The sequence below is a fragment of the Liolophura sinensis genome, chromosome 11 (assembly GCF_032854445.1).
Source record: "Liolophura sinensis isolate JHLJ2023 chromosome 11, CUHK_Ljap_v2, whole genome shotgun sequence".
Classification (NCBI taxonomy): domain Eukaryota; kingdom Metazoa; phylum Mollusca; class Polyplacophora; order Chitonida; family Chitonidae; genus Liolophura; species Liolophura sinensis.
The window spans coordinates 8,100,492-8,118,233 of NC_088305.1; the positions used below are offsets into that span (position 1 = coordinate 8,100,492).

General features: G+C 39.9%; 1 protein-coding gene and 1 long non-coding RNA gene across 3 annotated transcripts in view; both read right to left on the reverse strand.

Annotated features, from left to right (window-relative positions):
* Window positions 1-14,550, reverse strand: part of LOC135477612 (uncharacterized) — a 51,104-nt gene extending 36,554 nt beyond the window's left edge. For both annotated transcript variants that reach the window (XM_064757780.1, XM_064757779.1), the window contains exons 1-2: window positions 14,284-14,550; window positions 7,878-7,977 (exon numbers count right to left, since the gene is read on the reverse strand). In XM_064757780.1, coding sequence (XP_064613850.1) covers window positions 7,878-7,977; window positions 14,284-14,453 — 270 coding nt within the window. In that variant the 5' untranslated portion in view covers window positions 14,454-14,550. The remainder of the gene's footprint in view (window positions 1-7,877; window positions 7,978-14,283) is intronic.
* On the reverse strand, window positions 316-3,016 carry LOC135477616 (uncharacterized). The gene is made up of 3 exons (XR_010445218.1): window positions 2,928-3,016; window positions 2,348-2,474; window positions 316-1,361 (listed from the first exon to the last, which is right to left on the reverse strand). It is a non-coding gene; the product is annotated as an uncharacterized LOC135477616 (long non-coding RNA).
* Window positions 14,551-17,742: the final 3,192 nt, after the last annotated feature.

Below are 17,742 nucleotides of genomic sequence, written 5' to 3' on the forward strand. Positions count from 1 at the left end.
CCTGTTCGTTGCTATGAACAGTACAGGCGTCTATTTAGAATAATTTCCATCTAATACTGTCCTTATGAAAGCCTGATGATTTAATATACAGACACAAGACGATGTTATAATGGATCTTACTCCGTTTTGGCTTCCAACACACGATACACTTCGAATTTAGTATTACAAACTTATAGAACACAATCTATAGACATACAAAGCAACGAACGTGCATTTCTCCGTATGGTTCTTAACGTTCGAAAATTAATTACGGACGATATTTAAATACAAATAAGGCACATTGCCTATAAAACATAAATTAATTTTTTTCTGGCTTTATTCCGGTAGGGTAAAAGTTTTGCGCAACCTAGTTTGCAATAGACATAGCACATCGATATTGGCGTAGAGAGATACATGTACGGCAGGGATGGCACGATGATGCACGAATCTCCATTGTGAACAGTATGTAGACTTACTACATAAGCTCTGCGATGATAAGTGTCAGAGGTCAATGTTTTAAACCGTGATGTAACAACTGTAACAAAGCATTAAAAAACAAACAACGATTCTATTTGAAACTCAACATTGCTTTTTTTTTGTTCTTTTCGTCTTTATTTCCATATATTTCATTCTTGTTGTTTTTAATATCTCCTTGGATTGCCATGTGATCAAGTAGTGTACACCAACAACAAACCTACTTCAAGGCAAAGAATGATTTATGTTATGGGCATTGAGCCAAATACCAAGAGCCTTTATTTTGTATAGTACTTTCCACATATGATGCTCAATAACAAGTGATCTTGCGCTGCATGAAAGCATAGATTTGTACACCGTAAGAATGGAATCTATGTCACCAATCACAAAATGTTACTTACGACAAGACTTTCACCTTTTATACAGCTCGGCAGATGTCTTACCAATATCTTCGTATATCACGTTTGCACCTGTCATTTAATTTCAGAGTTCGGAAGGATAATTTGCGATATTCTCGTCCACCATGATATTAAAACTCATTATCTTGTTCCAGATTCGGAAGGTTTGTTTTTGTCTATATGTCTAAGACTTATTCCACTGCTCCAGAAAAGTCGTTTTGTATCGCGGAATTTTGAAAGTTTTGTTCATGATTCCTACCTCAAAGGCGATTTCTTTTAAGACTTATTCCAACTTCCCAGATTAATGGTTTTGCATCGCGAAATACTCTGGAACCATATTCACACTGCTATTTCGTTCCTAATTTCGGACACCCTTCTCTACTCCCACGTATTCGTCTCTTCTCATTTCGGCAGTTCACTAATTTACAGTTAGCAATATTCACCACGTCGTCATACATTTTCATATCCTTTGTTAACTTTCCCGCAGGAAAAGGAAAAGTATACTCCAGCCTGAAAAATAAATGTAATATAAAGACATACAGTATAGAGAGTAAAATAAAAGCAACGACGACAGTGTGAAAGTTTGAAAATGGTCATCCGTAACCTCCTGTAAATTTACATTTACCACTGCTTTATTTTATTTATTCATTTAGATTTACGCCGTACTCAAGAATACTTCACTTATACGACGGCGTCCAGCATTTGGTTGGAGGAAACCAGGCAAAGCCCGGGGAAAACCCATGACCATCCGCAGGCTGATGGCAGGTCTTGCCACCTACGGCAATCCATCCATTCATTCATCTATCCATCCATCCATCCATCCATCCATTCCTTTACTCAGATATCAACCCATCCATCCATCCATTTATCTATCTATCCATCAATTCATCTACCACGCATCCATCCTTCCTTCGAACCATCCATCCATCTTTCCATCCATCCATCCTTTCACCTACCGATCCATCCATTCATCCATCCATCCATCTATTCTTTTCCTCACCCATCCATCCATTCATTCTTTTACCCATTCATCTATCCATCCATCCATCCATCCATCCATCCATCCTAGCATTCACCCATCCATCCATACACACATCTATCCATCCATCCATCTATCCATATACACACCCATCCACTATCCATCCATCAATCCATCCATCAATCCCTTCATCCATTCATTCTTTTCCCATCCATCCATCCATTCATTCTTTTACTCACCCATCCATCCATCCATCCATCCACCCAACCACCCACCCAACCACCCACCCATCCAAATCCATCCATCCATCCCTCCATCTATTCACTCTTTCCCACCCACCCATCCATCCACTCATTCATTCTTTTACCCACACATACACTCATCCACCTATCCATCCATTCATTCATACTTTTACCCATCCATCCATTCATTTGCCATGCATCCATCCTTCCTTCCAACCATCCTCCATTCATCCCATTCATCTACACACCCATGTGTGTTAGAACTAGAGGTGTACCTGTATGAGGCCAGGCAAACTTGTCCAAAACAAGACGTGCGGAATGAGATCTTTCCCAGACGATTTCTTGAAGATTTTCTGGAACACCACCCCGCAGATGAGGTACAGGAATAGCAGAATAAAGAATCTGATAAAAACAAGAACATGAGCAAGCACGACTACAATTACATAGAATGTCAACAGCATGTAAAACTAAACAAGATCATTTTCATCAGATGAGCAGATCCATTTTATGGGGTAACAAATCACGTCAACATATGTTCACTTGTATCACGGAAATCAAGTTTGGCGAAGTTAAAAACGTTCACGTCGGACGACTTTTCTTAAATAGACTCGTACATAATCAAGGTAGGCTCGATAGGCATTTGACGTAATAGGTCAAAGTATTCCAGTTAAACTAGACAAGTTGTGATATTAACATGGTACCTAGTCGCGCCTGGGCAAAGCCGTAAAAATTCAGTCAACCGCCAGGTTTGAACCCGCGTCCCTTTAGTCCTAGCGATTTAACCTCTCGGTAGAGGCAGCTCCCGACTTTCTGCTTAATTTTTTTAAGACGCATACTCCAGCAGGGTAAACTTACATAATGAGCAGAATGCTTCCGGCTGAGAACCCATTTCCGGAATCAACATCTGCCACCGGACATGCGTAAACACCCGTGTAAACCATAAACTGAAATCGAAAACATGGAATTTTACATTAGAGAAGTGATTAGTAAATAAAGCCTCTAAGTTTAGATTGACAATTATCCTCGATAAGACAGAGCGACAAATAAGAAATCTTCAGCTAATAGAGTCTTCACTGGCTCACAATTGTTCTCCATAGAACCGAGCGCCAAATAAGGGACCATGATCGGATGGAGTTTCTCTAGAAATGCTTGTCGATTAACCCCCAAAATTTTGCTGACTATTCCAAAAAGATTTCCCTTGCAGTCTTTGTCTGTTTTGGTTTCTCGTCATGATCTATGCATCTATGCAAACAGACATTCGTCAACAAATATGGACGTTCCGGGTCAATAATCTCAAGAAAATTTCCTAAAGCGACGTTTAACACAAATTACCAAAGAACTAAGGAAGTATATGGATAGAGAAGCAGTCAATGGAGCGAGCAAATGGTTTACGTCCAAATCCAAAGGACACCAAGTGAGTACAGGAATCGTAATAGAAAAACACAGCTTTTGTATCGAGCAAATGTGAGGTACAGTCTCCTGTCAAAAAGCTAATTCTACAATCATCTACATAAATGAAGTGTCAAACGGTGGGGAGCAAGGCAGGCAATCGGCACGTCTTGGAAAAACTTGAAAAAATTGGCATTGTTTCCAAAGAGTTCTCAGCATTGTTGGGTACTGTATTACTACATCAACCAAGATTTAGGCAGCCCTGCAGGTATAAATACTGGCCGGAGAGCAATTTCAACGATGTTGAAAAGACACAAGTTATGTTCAAGGCTAATGAGTGAGATCAGTACTCAAGCCAAATACCATGATAGTACAAAAGTTATCGATAACAAAATATGAATCTCAGTTGCGCTTTTATTGCAAGTGCCCATATCCTCTACAGCTGCTGTATAAATAATGATGGGAATATCACAAACGCCCAATTCAATTGTAACCTGTCTTTTGCGTCCAAGGTTCCCGGTACCACGGGGGCAATAAGCGGACGTCCGGACACTGTCTTGTTTAAGACTACATGTAGCTCGCTATAAACAGTCTGACCCACAAATATGATGTATATCTCGTGTGCAAAAGTTCGCCACTTACTCGCGAGAGTTAGTAGATTTACTCACGGAACATCAGTTTCCTCCATGTATAAAACAGGTGGACGTGGTTTAAGCTAAACATTCTTGAGAATGACGTTGAGCAACAATCAAATAAATTGAGATAACTTCAATATAGAGAAATACGAAGAAAGGCCGAATTACCAACACTGTACTTACGTAATTTGCTAACATCCGGGGATCCTCACCGATGGCTTCAAACGTTCCTGGCGATCTCCTGGGATTACAGATCAGATTCACATGGGATGTCCTAGAAGAATATAAAACTGTTTAAGCTCCGTGGGTCTCCGTGGCTCACTTGGTTAGCGCGCTAGCGCAGCGTAATGACCCAGGAGGCCATTACCAATGCGATCGCTGTGAGTTCACGTCCAGCTCATGCTGGCTTCCTCTCCGGCCGTACGTGGGAAGGTCTGCAGCAACCTGCGGACGGTCGTGGATTTCCCCCGGGCTGTGCCCGCTTTCCTTCCACAATAATGATGGCCGCCGTCATAGAAGTGAAATACTTATGAGTACGGGGAAAAACAGAAATCAAATAATAAGATAAATAAATAAATCTCAATTCATGGTTGTAAAAGTGAATATATGATGATGGTGCCTTTTATAGAAGACAACTTTGACGAATAAGAATTACACTGGTACTTCTTCTTTTTAAATTTTTAGTGTTTGCTATTTTTTAGTGTTTGGTTTGTCATGTATTTTTATTATTTTATTGTAAATTGTCTACAGGATTAGATCTAGGACAACGGTAAAAGGAAATTAATAGAACGAAACTGAGCAGAATTCATTAGTAGCGTGCATTAAGTTTTTGTTGCTTTTGTTTAGATGTAAAATTCATTATGGAAAGTAATTTGAAGATATCTTACCGCTTTACGCCTCCAATCGTTGCTGAATATTGAAGGGACAGAAGATTTCCAATTCCGGAAACAAAGGCGGCGCTGTCTTGCGAACCAATGTTGATGTAGTTGAAAGGAACTCCGTTTTGAATTTGACAAGCCTTCGTATAACAAGTAATGATCATTACACTTGCCAGTGCCTTAGTTTTGAATATATACTGCATAACCGTTTGCCCATGCAGCTGATGCGAATTAACTGGTGGCCAGTGTAAAAAGATGAAACCATGCAGCTGTTTTCGATGAGCTGTTAATATAGCTAAACTTGAGGTGGAACGCGTAGGAAAACATGCAAAACACGTAGAGAAACATGCAAAACGTGTTGGACAACATGCAAAAGTAAATAACACGTTATTTTATAACATGCCAACATGCTTTGGTAGTGCAGATTATGTATTTAAAATAAAACGTGTAAATCTCGTGTACAGGATAAACTTGCATATTGAATCAGTGATTGCATAGTACGCCTATAGGTATAAATATTCCGTTTCTTACGTAAGATCTATTCTCTTAACATTGATAGGTTATCCCCGCTACGTCAGAGATTAATCATAAAATTTACCCAGCATACCAGACTTTTGATTTCTGTTTCGGTCACTACCCTGCTGCCTAAGAACCTTCATTTATAGACATGTGCTAATTGTGAGCTGACTCTGCTATACAGGTATACACAAAACATTTGTCAAAACGTATGAATAAGGTACTTTCGGCAAGCTTTACCGCAATTTGGATGTTGTTCTAAAAAGACCTTAAATTTTTTTCTTCATTCAGACACATTTAAAGAACGAACTGCAGCCAAAAGATTTCTGTAAGTGTGAGGAGTGGGGGGGGGGGGGGGGGGAGTGAGTACTTTCTTGTTTCCCTGAATAGCTTTCTGTTTCAGCAGCAATTTGCGGCTGTTTACTAAAACAGCCCATGGTTTAATAGCTACGTCACCATACTGAGTAATCGCATGTGACGCACTGTTCAGGCAGCATGGAGCCTTGCTCGCAGGAATAGGCTAGCGAAAACGGTTTTACAATATACGTATAGCAGTACCGCTGCATCCATGCCCGATATTTTATTCGTTCTTAAGTGCTGCGCTGTGTAAGGTTTAAAGTAGTCAACTATACTTTTCAGGTTTTATGTGGTAGCTTCATTACTTATACGTGAAGTTCCGACATTAGGAGCGGTAGTCTTTAGATTTAATACAAATGCAAATTAAAATACTGCAAAAAAGACAATGTTGTCACTGGCGGATAAATATAGGCCATATCCATAAGTAAACATTGACCAACTCTCTATTACTAGGGCAAAACTGCCATTTACTTTTTTAATTTCAGGATTGTATTGCAACTCCTAAATTGTGATCATCTACAAGTACAGTTTATGCTGATAAATGTGTAAAGACTGTATCAGTAACTTTTGAAGAGGTGTAAAGGCACAAAAATGGTATGTTTATTTACAGTCCGTAGTAACACACAAGCTAATTATACAGGTGCGCTACTTATGTTTTGCTGAAGAAATAAGCCTAGCTGGCAAAATGTATGTCGATGATATTAGAAATATCTTAATTTCATTTTACTTCACTTTAAACCTGTGGAAGTGGTAAACGACAAATATTTTTAACTAGTTAATTTATTCTGAAGTGAAATCAGAATTTCATAAAACTTACCTGCTTCAGACGCTTGAGTTTCATGTCACATCCGTATAGTCCAGATACGTGGAAGGGAAAAAACGTGCAAAACTACTTTCTGTATTTAAAATCGTTTCGCGGCGTCGCTGATTCTACAGTATGCATCCACTGTTATACGATTATACGAGCGGAGCTCTTCCCAAATGAGAGCCATTTCTACCAAATGTACCGATAGGAAATAGACAAATTTATCGAAACATTTGAATCCATATTCTATAATATTCGTTCTTCTGGCTGTAAAACTGTAATAGTTCCGAAACGTGTTGAATTATGCTAGGGTTTCACCATTTTTAGCCATTTTGTCATGAATTACATTAAAAATAAAGTCAATGATAATCAAGATATAAAAAATGTTGAGAAACAATCAGTGGTTCACAAAATATAATCAAGGAGGTGTTGCCACTTGTAAAGTAGTGCTTAACACTAAAGCACATTGCAAGTGTACATTTTAAAGTGCTGCGTGCGATAACGCAACCGATGTGCGTGTTCGATGGTGCAAGTATCACACAAGTGCGGTGAAAGTGATGACAGTGTCAATATGGTGCAGATTTGTCCAGCGTGTTTTCACCATCTGTGCATGCGTGATTGTGCCACGTTTTCGATGCATGCGGGTATACGGTGCAGTCGTGCAAAAATAGTGAGTGAAAGTGGCATGCCAGCATACTGTGCAATTTTGCATTTGCAAAAGCATATGCATACAGGTATGTGCGTGAACAAAACGTTAATCAAAATGATGTATATAGTTTGCATAAATTGTCACATGGTCAATGAACATTCTGTGTTTTTAGATGCATAGATTATACAGAAAAGACAAAAAAGGAACCAGTTGAGAATGCCTATAAGCGTGAAAGATGAAATACAGAGCTTTAAAAACTTACTGTTAGCAAACAATAAAGGAAGATTCAAATACAAATGAAGAGTGGAGAGTTTTCTTAGAAAGTGCAATGATTATGGACCAAGTGTCATAACGACAATTACGTGCACGATGCAAATGATAATGTTGTGAAGGACGAGAGTGACGATGGGCATAATGAATGTAACAGTAATGATCCAATAGTGACATTTCTAATAGCGATAACGACTCAAATAATGACATAACTACCCACTACGATAAAAAAAATCATTTACGACAACAACTAAGTGGTAGGCGACGATAAAGACGATAATGTTGACGATAACAACAATGACTCACCGCCACATTTGTACAGGTGCCGTCCCCCTCAGAGAATGGTGTGCACGGATTCCAGGAAAAAGAGTTACCCCCAGCGTCAGAAGACTGGATATCTTTAAATCTGGACAAATAAAATAATAGGGCAAAATCTCATTTTGGACCATAAGTTAACCCACCCTTAAAATATAGCTGTGTCAGCTTCGCTTTGAGCTTCATGCGACTTATGGGCTATAATGTATTGCCATGGCCTGATTCATTAGACTTGGTTCACGTCATGGCATACTGCACGGCCACTTGGTTTGGTTTACATCATGCCATACTGCATGGCCACTTGGTTTGGTTTACATCATGCCATACTGCATGGCCGCTTGGTTTGGTTTACATCATGCCATACTGCATGGCCGCTTAGTTTGGTTTACGTCATGCCATACTGCATGGCCACTTGGTTTGGTTTACATCATGCCATACAGCATGGCCACTTGGCTTGATTTACATCATGCCATACTGCATGGCCACTTGGTTTGGTTTACATCAGGCCATACCGCATGGCCGCTTGGTTTGGTTTATATCATGCCATACTGCATGGCCACTTGGTTTGGTTTACATCATGCCACACTGCATGGCCACTTGGTTTGCTTTACGTCAAGTCATACTGCATGGCCACTTGGTTTGCTTTACGTCATGCCATACTGCATGGTCGCTTGGTTTGGTTTACATCATGCCATACTGATTGGCCGCTTAGTTTGGTTTACATCATGCCATACTGCATGGCCGCTTGGTTTGGTTTACGTCATTCAATACTGCATGGCCGCTTGGTTTGGTTTACATCAGGCCATACTGCATGGCCACTTGGTTTGCTTTACATCATGCCATACTGCACGGCCACTTGGTTTGCTTTACGTCAAGCCATACAGCATGGCCACTTGGTTTGCTTTACGTCAAGTCATACTGCATGGCCACTTGGTTTGCTTTACGTCATGCCATACTGCATGGTCGCTTGGTTTGGTTTACATCATGCCATACTGATTGGCCGCTTAGTCTGGTTTACATCATGCCATACTGCATGGCCGCTTGGTTTGGTTTACGTCATTCAATACTGCATGGCCGCTTGGTTTGGTTTACATCATGCCATACTGCATGGCCACTTGGTTTGCTTTACATCATGCCATACTGCACGGCCACTTGGTTTGCTTTACGTCAAGCCATACAGCATGGCCACTTGGTTTGCTTTACGTCATGCGATACTGCATGGCCGCTTGGTTAGGTTTACATCATGCCATACTGCATGGCCACTTGGTTTGGTTTACATCATGCCATACTGCATGGCCGCATGATTTGGTTTATATCATGCCATACTGCATGGCCGCATGGTTTGGTTTACGTCAAGTCATACTGCACAGCCACTTGGTTTGCTTTCACTAACCTATTTGTTTATTTATTTGCCATGTTTAACGGTGGGAGAAACCAGCTAGATTTTGTTCTTGGAAACACCAAACATTTAAATATTTCAGATTTGAAGGTTTAGTGGTAAGATTGGTTTTGTCATGGAGCAGTTCTCTTAACCCCAAGGGCCGGTTGATCACAAGGGTATTAAAAAGTTATTCCAGGCGTATACACCTAATCTTATCCTAATACAAATTTAATGTGATTTAAGTCCAGACTTAAAGTTGCGACAATAGCTGGCTTTATATCAAATATGTAAGGATTGATATGACTGTCGCTTGGGCCATGTGCACGTGAGTCAAGCTACAGGATGCCTATGTATTATAGATGCTAGGAAAAGTGGTTCAACATATAACGTTGAACCTGATGTAAGAACATTACACAGATATGAAGAGATAAACACTATCGTGTGACAATGCACATGACACTGCGTGTGACACAAACACTATGGACAGTGGACTTCCTGAATACACAATCAACGCAGGTATTCGAGCTGCATATGTCGGAAAAAATGCGTGTGATGTACATGTACCAGTGCGAAAATTGTGCCATAGAGTTTTACATGTATGTTTATTTATTTATTTATTTAACTGGTGCTTTACGCCGTAATCGAGAATATTTTACTGTTACCACGGCAGCTAGTACTATGGTGACAGGAAACCGGGCAGAGCTCGGGGGAAACACACGACCATCTGCACTTTTACATGTATATAAACACAGACAATATTATGAAAACAAGCTGTTTTATTAATCAATTTACTTCATAGGTGTATTACGCCGCACTCAACATTATTTCGCTTGTACAACGGCGCCCAGCAATATGGATAGGGATATAACATATAATTAAGACGTACAGCATAAAGAGTAAAACCAGAGCATCGACAACAGTGTCGTATTCGGCAAATGGTCAAACGTAACCGGTGAAATATGCCCTCTTGTCCGTTTACCTGAGTTAGTGTTTTATTCCAGCTGTTCATGTAAACGCATAAATAATTGTAATTCACATGCCCCTTAGCACCATGGCTTAAGCAGAACTGGAGCGATGTTAATCGAATTTATTAGAGTTTACTACTCTAGAATTACTCAAAACTTGTTCCAAGTACAGCCCGGGGCAAACCCACGACCATCCGCAGGTTGTTGCCACACCTTCAGATGTATTACCGAAGAGGAAGCCAGCAAGTCGTTGCCTTGAGCTCACAGCGACGTACCAAAATGATAAAAAGCTTTCGTGCCATTGTGGAACTTTAGCACGTTAACCAGCCTAAAGCATTTACTGACAATTGGAGATACTTGCTGTTTTTTAAGGCATCTTACTTCCTCTGTATCACAAACTATAATTCGGACAATTTCCGCTTTCTGTTAAAAGTAAAAACACTTTAAGTCATTGAGAGCGTCCTAATCTTGCAATTTTTTGTGTAATTTAACAAATTAATTCCCAGGAACGCGCTCTCGAGATCTAAACAAGACTTATCAACTCTTTGCTGTGAACTTGTAGTTACAACATTCTATATTGTGTACATTTTTTAGCAAAAATGATAAAACATTTTTTAAAACATCTTTCGTATCATCCTGAACTTAAAAACGTGCTACATATTCGTTTTAAAGATTTTACCCAATAAAATAACCTAGTTACAAGTTTTCTTTTCATCAATTTTCCCAAGCGAAAGGCCTTGCGGCTTTGAATGACCCTTACAAGTTCTGTTATGATTATTACAGACCTTTAGTTAGAAGTTACAAGTTGTAATTTCTAACTTAACTTCAAATTTGAATTATTTTACCTATTCTAGTTTGACGTTACAAGTTGAACCCACAGCCAGTGTGTAGTAAAGGTTTCTAAACCTTCAGCCACGACCATTTGATCGTTTTTATTTTGGATAGAATGAAACGATCTTGCGTTAGTCCACAAGGAATGGTAGTGAAAAAAATGCAAAATCTCAATAGCTCCGACATCTCAATAAATACGATTTCGTGTCGTGTAGCACCCAGGTCCCTTGTTACATGAACGACCCATATTAAACCTTGTTTATATTAGTATAAACATTTTACCGACTGGCCCACAAACGACAGAGCGACCGACTTAATGGAAGCTAAAATTTGCATATCTACTTACCAGACGAGTTTGTATTACAATATGTTTACTGCATTATATTTCATTACAATATACAAAACCGTACATTACATTGTATGAAAGGATAAAAAAGCTATAAATGTTCAACGAATAAAGGAAGTAATATTGTGTGCAATGGCCGTTGTATCATACATGTGTTTATTCGCGAGATAATGAGATTTAGAAATGAACACCTTTGACCCGGCGCATATGCCGCGTAACATCATCATGTTCTCCACGCGTCCAGTCCGTTTTCTACTTGGTAACCTGTGAAGGACATTTGTACTCGTGATAGATATACTTGCTGTTAGACATACCGGTTTCTAGTATTGTTTAATCAATCACGTCTTGAGTTGCAGTAGCACCTTTTTCAATGATGTGATCCCCATATATCTAAGGAAAATATGAAAAATGGCAGCGGGTTGCAGTTTGTGCGATATGCCCAACCGTACACATTCTTAGTCCCAGCGGACCTTGATACTGAAACCGGATACGATAAGGTAAACAGCAAAGCTATCGTGCGTCAATTTAATCTACACTTACTTTTATCATTCGTCACCTATCAAATAAAAATATACGTTATACAATCTTACTTTCGTGTTAGCTTCGGTACCAGAAAACGTGAAATACACGTCAACAGTAATCCTTTAAAGAGCAGGGTCAGGCTTCATGAAAGTTCAGTACATTGCCTAATGCCCACATGGTGTGTTTCTCCAGTTAAAGTCAAATAATAAATTGTTTATGGATGGTAAAGATATTGCGTAAACATAACATTTGTAATTAACCAGAAGAAACTTACTAACGTTTTATGAGACCGGTTCACGGTACTTTCCACACTGCTATTTCGACATGGTGTTGAAAAAGTTTATTATGGAATGTAAATTTTTAGATTTCCACTCTCTCAATATTCTTGGGGCCGTGGTGACAATAAGTCGTCGACGAGGCTCGCGCGGAGGGGTGGCACGTTTATTGAAAACCCCGTGTCAATAAGCTTTATATGTAGGGGAGAAATCTGTACGTAACACTTAGAAGAATGGGTCAGCGACTTGCCAAAGGTCTGTGGTTTACGCCGGATCCTCCGCCAATGAAATTGCCCACCACGATGAATCAGTGAAATATTCTTGAGTATAGCGCGAAACATCAATGAAATAAATATATATCATGGAATCTCATTGCATTACATTTGAATTTTTTAGCAAAAGCAATCAGCCTTAATCTTTCCTTCCTGAAGACACGAATTTATATATTTAGGACAAAGCGTCAAATCAAACCGAGATATACGTAAATTGAAAGTAACATTACTGTATTTCTTAACTGCCTGATAAGGTAGGCTGCTACAAACAATATAAATTGCAGCTTTTCATGCAATTTCATGAACAACTAGCATAAAACCTTAACGGAGGTAAGGTGACAAGAGGCAAAATTTCACTGGTCACGTGTGACCAATGGCCAACTAACACATTGTCGCCGCCTTTCTTCTCTTACTCTCCATGCTGTGGTCGATTGTATTTGCGTACTGAAAACAAAGCTAGTCTGAATATGTTAAATTAACTTCAGTTAGGTTACAATGATTATACAGTATAACATTTAGTAGTTTATTTTGCAAACTACGAGCCTCAAACTACGGCGCTGACGATTTTGCTGAAGTTCGCGCGATGAACGTGACAATGCTTAAATTGCAATACTGTGTTCAAACGCACTCTTAACATTACACCTGACTTGATTGTAAAGGAACCTCCTTGTGAGTGGAGATGAATATTGAATTCAATCCGTGGCAAGTTCATGGAGGTTTATTACACAGGAAGAGTTATTTACTTTTAAAATGCTTGCATCCATCTATAGCCTATTTACTCATAGGCCTACATTATAGTATCTGAAAAAGCTAAAATATAATTTTCTAAGTGTTAAAACCATACATGCGGTATACAGAATATGAGTGCCAACAAGATTTACGCCGCATTATACCAGTTTGTAGGTTGTAATACAATGTTATTTGTAACATTTCACGACGTAACAAACCAATGCGACAATCGTGTCATTCAACACGTCCACTATAGGTTTAAATACTTTTTTTGTCCTTTAGACATAACGGTTTAGCCACCATTTATAATAACTTCAGACTTACCTTGTTGTAAATACGGGCAGGGATGTCGGTCATATAGGCATTAAGTATATTAAGATATGGATGCTTTACTGTCAGAGTCAATAAAAGCGATTTGCTCGAGTCATCGTCCCGAGCAAATAATGTCTCTCTGTGTTCTAAACTGATGTTTTGTGCAGGGTGTGCCATTTTGATTCTGACTGAGACCGTCTTCTTCAGCACATGAAATTCCATCTATTTATTTGTTTGATTGTACACCGTACTTTTTTCCCGCTTGTATGACGGCGGCCATTATCATGCTGGGAGGAAACCGGTCATAGCAAAGGGAAATCTCACGACCATCCGAAAGCTTCTGCTGGACTTTCCCACCTATGACCGGAGAGGACCGAACATGAGCAGGACTCATAACTCGTAATCGATGGTAAGACGCCCATGTGTTATTGTTCTACATTAGCTCGTCATGGAGGCCATCGTGGAATGTAATGACAATCGCCATTAGGCTGACCTGTCTGATGACTTCTTTAGGAAATAAAATTGCCATGAATTGACTAAGTAATGTATTAAAATCTAGCTCCCTAAATGGCTCGACTAAATATGCACTCATGTTCATGCTCGGTGGAAATCATCGACCTTCACCAGAGCCGAAGTCTCGATCTCATTGGTCAAAAGCCTGCATGATTGTCGCAATGACCCAACGCTTTATTTATCTGAACCATTAAGACAGGGTTCCCTGAGTACATATTCGTTTAATTAACGTACGAACATAAGTAACATACTTTGGGTCTCCACCTCCGCTATCCAATGGTGACAGATCTATGGTCCCTTGTGAGTTCTTACAACTGCAAGCGCTAATTTTGGTACAATCATCCGCCAGTACCTTCCGTTGAGAAACCATGGTTGTGATCAGCAGCACGAACGTCAACAAATGGTAACTTGGAATCGCCATGATATTTCCCGAAAAACACAACAGCAACGTTTAAAATATGAAGTAGCCGCAGGTAAAAGCTATTCGTAAAAAAACTCGTGGCCTGTACACCCCCTGATCTCGAATCTGACACAACGGAGCGTTATCATGGATGTCACGTGACATCTCGTTAAATCTCGGCAGGTCACGCGTCAGGTGACAAGCCATCACTTCTCGTTGGACAGTATGATATGCACGGAGCGTCCGAGGACCTTGATCCTCCACTGAATCGGCACGTGAGTCCGCTTTATTTATCTGCAATGTGCAAGTATGAAAGGGGAGGTAATTTCTGGGCCGAATTTTGCTGAGTCACGTAAACGGGTAACTGAAGATGATCAAGAAGAAGGGTTAGCGGATTGCTGCTGCTGCAATGTTGGGGACTGATTAATTAAAGAGGTTATGCTGGGGATTGTAGGCAAAAAATCTGTATTACATAATCAAATCGGATTCGCTGTAATTACTAAGAATAGTACACTTTATTATCTTTCAATCAACATTTATAACTCGCACTTATTCCTTTTATAGAGTTAAAATGATTCTAAGATTCGAAAAGCTTATAATGCTATTCACTTCATAAATTAGAGGAACTTTAATACCTCTTTTTTAACGGAAACACTCACAAAGACGAGGCTGAAAGGTATTGATGTGGGCTATTCTAAAATAATAACAAAACTTCGATTGGATTAAATTTTGTGGGTGGTGGTGGGGGGGGGGGCGTGGACAAAACTGTGGTATAGACTTTCAGACTTATACAGTGACATAAAGCCTGGGTAACCAGCATTGTAAAACCATACAAAGATGGTTGGGGATAAAAGCATGTGCGTGTAAATTTCAATTTTCCGTGTTCTTTTTGATGAGGAACTAACCCTTCACCAGTCATTGATTTATTCATTCCTTTTTCTTTTCATTTAATTCATTATTTATTTCATTTGTGCATCGAAGTGAAGCCCTACAAACAGTGTACGCCTATATAAAGCTTCAGTTAACAATTTCCTCAGTGCGCAAAAAAAAATTTATTTCACTTGTCTTCATCAACATTCTCGAGAAATTAGTGTTTCAAGCTGCACTAAAGAATATTTCACTCACACGACAGCGGCCAGGATAATGGTGGGAGGAAAGCCGACAGGGTCCGGCGAAAAACCATGCCCATTCGCAGGTTGCTTGGAGACATTTCCACGTACTGCCAGAGACGAAGCCAGCATGAGCTGGACTTGACCTCACAGCCCCGCACAGTAGTCCCAAAATACTTGGTATAAAGTGCCGAGTGTTTGTGTTTTAAGTACATGAAGCGCGATTTGATCTTCACACAGAAATCTGTGACGAGTTTTTTTAGATGACCTAGTGTTCGAAAGCGGGAGAATCAGCCCATTGTCTTCCATCCTGACGCTTCAACGTAAACAGTTATATGTTAAAAATTACTCTCAAGCAACGGGCTGATATTCGGCTAAATTCGACTTGGTGAGTTTTCAGGTTTCTGAGTTAGGGGGAGGGGAGGGGGAGGGGAGGTGGAGGGGGTAATTTGTATAATTTGTATTATTTTTCTGTCCATGAAGGTGATGTACGTCAGACAGTTCATTGAAATTACATGCACGTTATTGAACTTCGAACAAGTCATTTCCAGTAAACTTCGAAAAATAAATAGAAACCGGTTATTGAAAAATTTATTTATTTATTTATTGGTGTTTTACGCCGTACTCAAGAATATTTTACTTATACGACGGCTGCCAGCATTGGGAGGAAACCTTCATCCGCAGGTTGTTGGCAGTCTTTCCGACGTACAGCCGGAGAGGATGGCAGCATGAGCTGGACTTGAACTCATGGCGACCGCGTTTGTGAGAGGCTCATGGGTCACTGTGCCGCGCTGGCGTGCTCAATTACTGAATAAACAAATATAAATATGTATACACACAGCTAGACTGGGCTGAACTGGGGTAGGAGTAGCTGGACAGGATTACTGGTGTGAAGAGTAGCATTAGCGTAAAAGAGTCAACTAAGATACATGTATAGGAAATACAAGGCCATGCTTGGCTAATTGGTCAGGTATACTTACTTTTTGTTCACAGTTGATTCAGACATGACAAATGATAATATAATAACTAGTAGAAATTACTCTACTCTGTTCTACATTTTAACTCAATATTTATGTCGAATTAAATTGTTGCAAAACTGAGTCATATCCAATTGGCTACAGGGATCCAAATCATGTTTAAATATTTTTTTCTCTTTTGAGAAAATCGTTCCCAATATGAGTTGATAGACAAGTTGAACATAACCCTCTGGGTGCATGCTGTATTTTTGTAGGTTTTGGAAACACATGTTGAGCATTATACAATTATTCATTTTGTGGTTATACACTATATTCAAGAATATTCCTCTCCCACGATGGCGGTCAGTTTTGAGAGTGGAGGAAACTGGGGTAAACCATGATCTTGGGTTACTTATTGATGAACTTTCTCAAGTATGATTTACAGATGTGTACACCGTATTGATGGGAGAAATGTCGGCTTTTATGAACGATAGACTGAGCAAACGACCTTGCGTGTGCTGTCGGCAGCTTAGTGTCACCAAAACACCACGAGAAAAGAAAATGAGAGAAGAAAATCCACAAATTATCAAAGGTCTTGATTGAACCCACATCTCGTGTGTCCCAGCGATTGGATTTATTTATTTATCATACTCAAGAATATTTTACTTATACCACGGCGGCCAGCATTATGGTTGGAGGAAACCGGGTAGAGCCCGGGGGAAACACACGACCATCCGCAGGTTGCTGATAGACCTTCCCACTGCCGGGCGCCCAGCGATCGGATTTCCACCGCTATTTTATCTAGTGCTGCTTCACTGAGACGCCTTACCGAAGGCAAGTAATGGGCCCCGCCCGAGCCATTATACTGATACGGGTCAACCAGTCGTTCCACTATTCCCTTCACATGTGTTAGGTGTGACTCGAGTCAGGATTGACCCTGGACCTACCGCTTCCGTAGCGGACGCTCTAACAACTGTGCTATCGGGGCCCGGTTTGTGCATTGAAAAATTACACTTAATTATATGCATACATCGTGTTTCTTTACTAAGATTTTATTTATTTATCAATTTATTTGATTGGTGTTTTACGCCATACTCAAGAATATTTCACTTATACGACGGCTGCCAGCATTATGTTGGGAGGAAACCGGGCAGAACCTGGGGGAAACCCACCACCATCTGCAGGTTGCTCTATACTAAAAAGAGATGAATGAAAATTTCCACCTAACGACAGATGCTTGGTTTC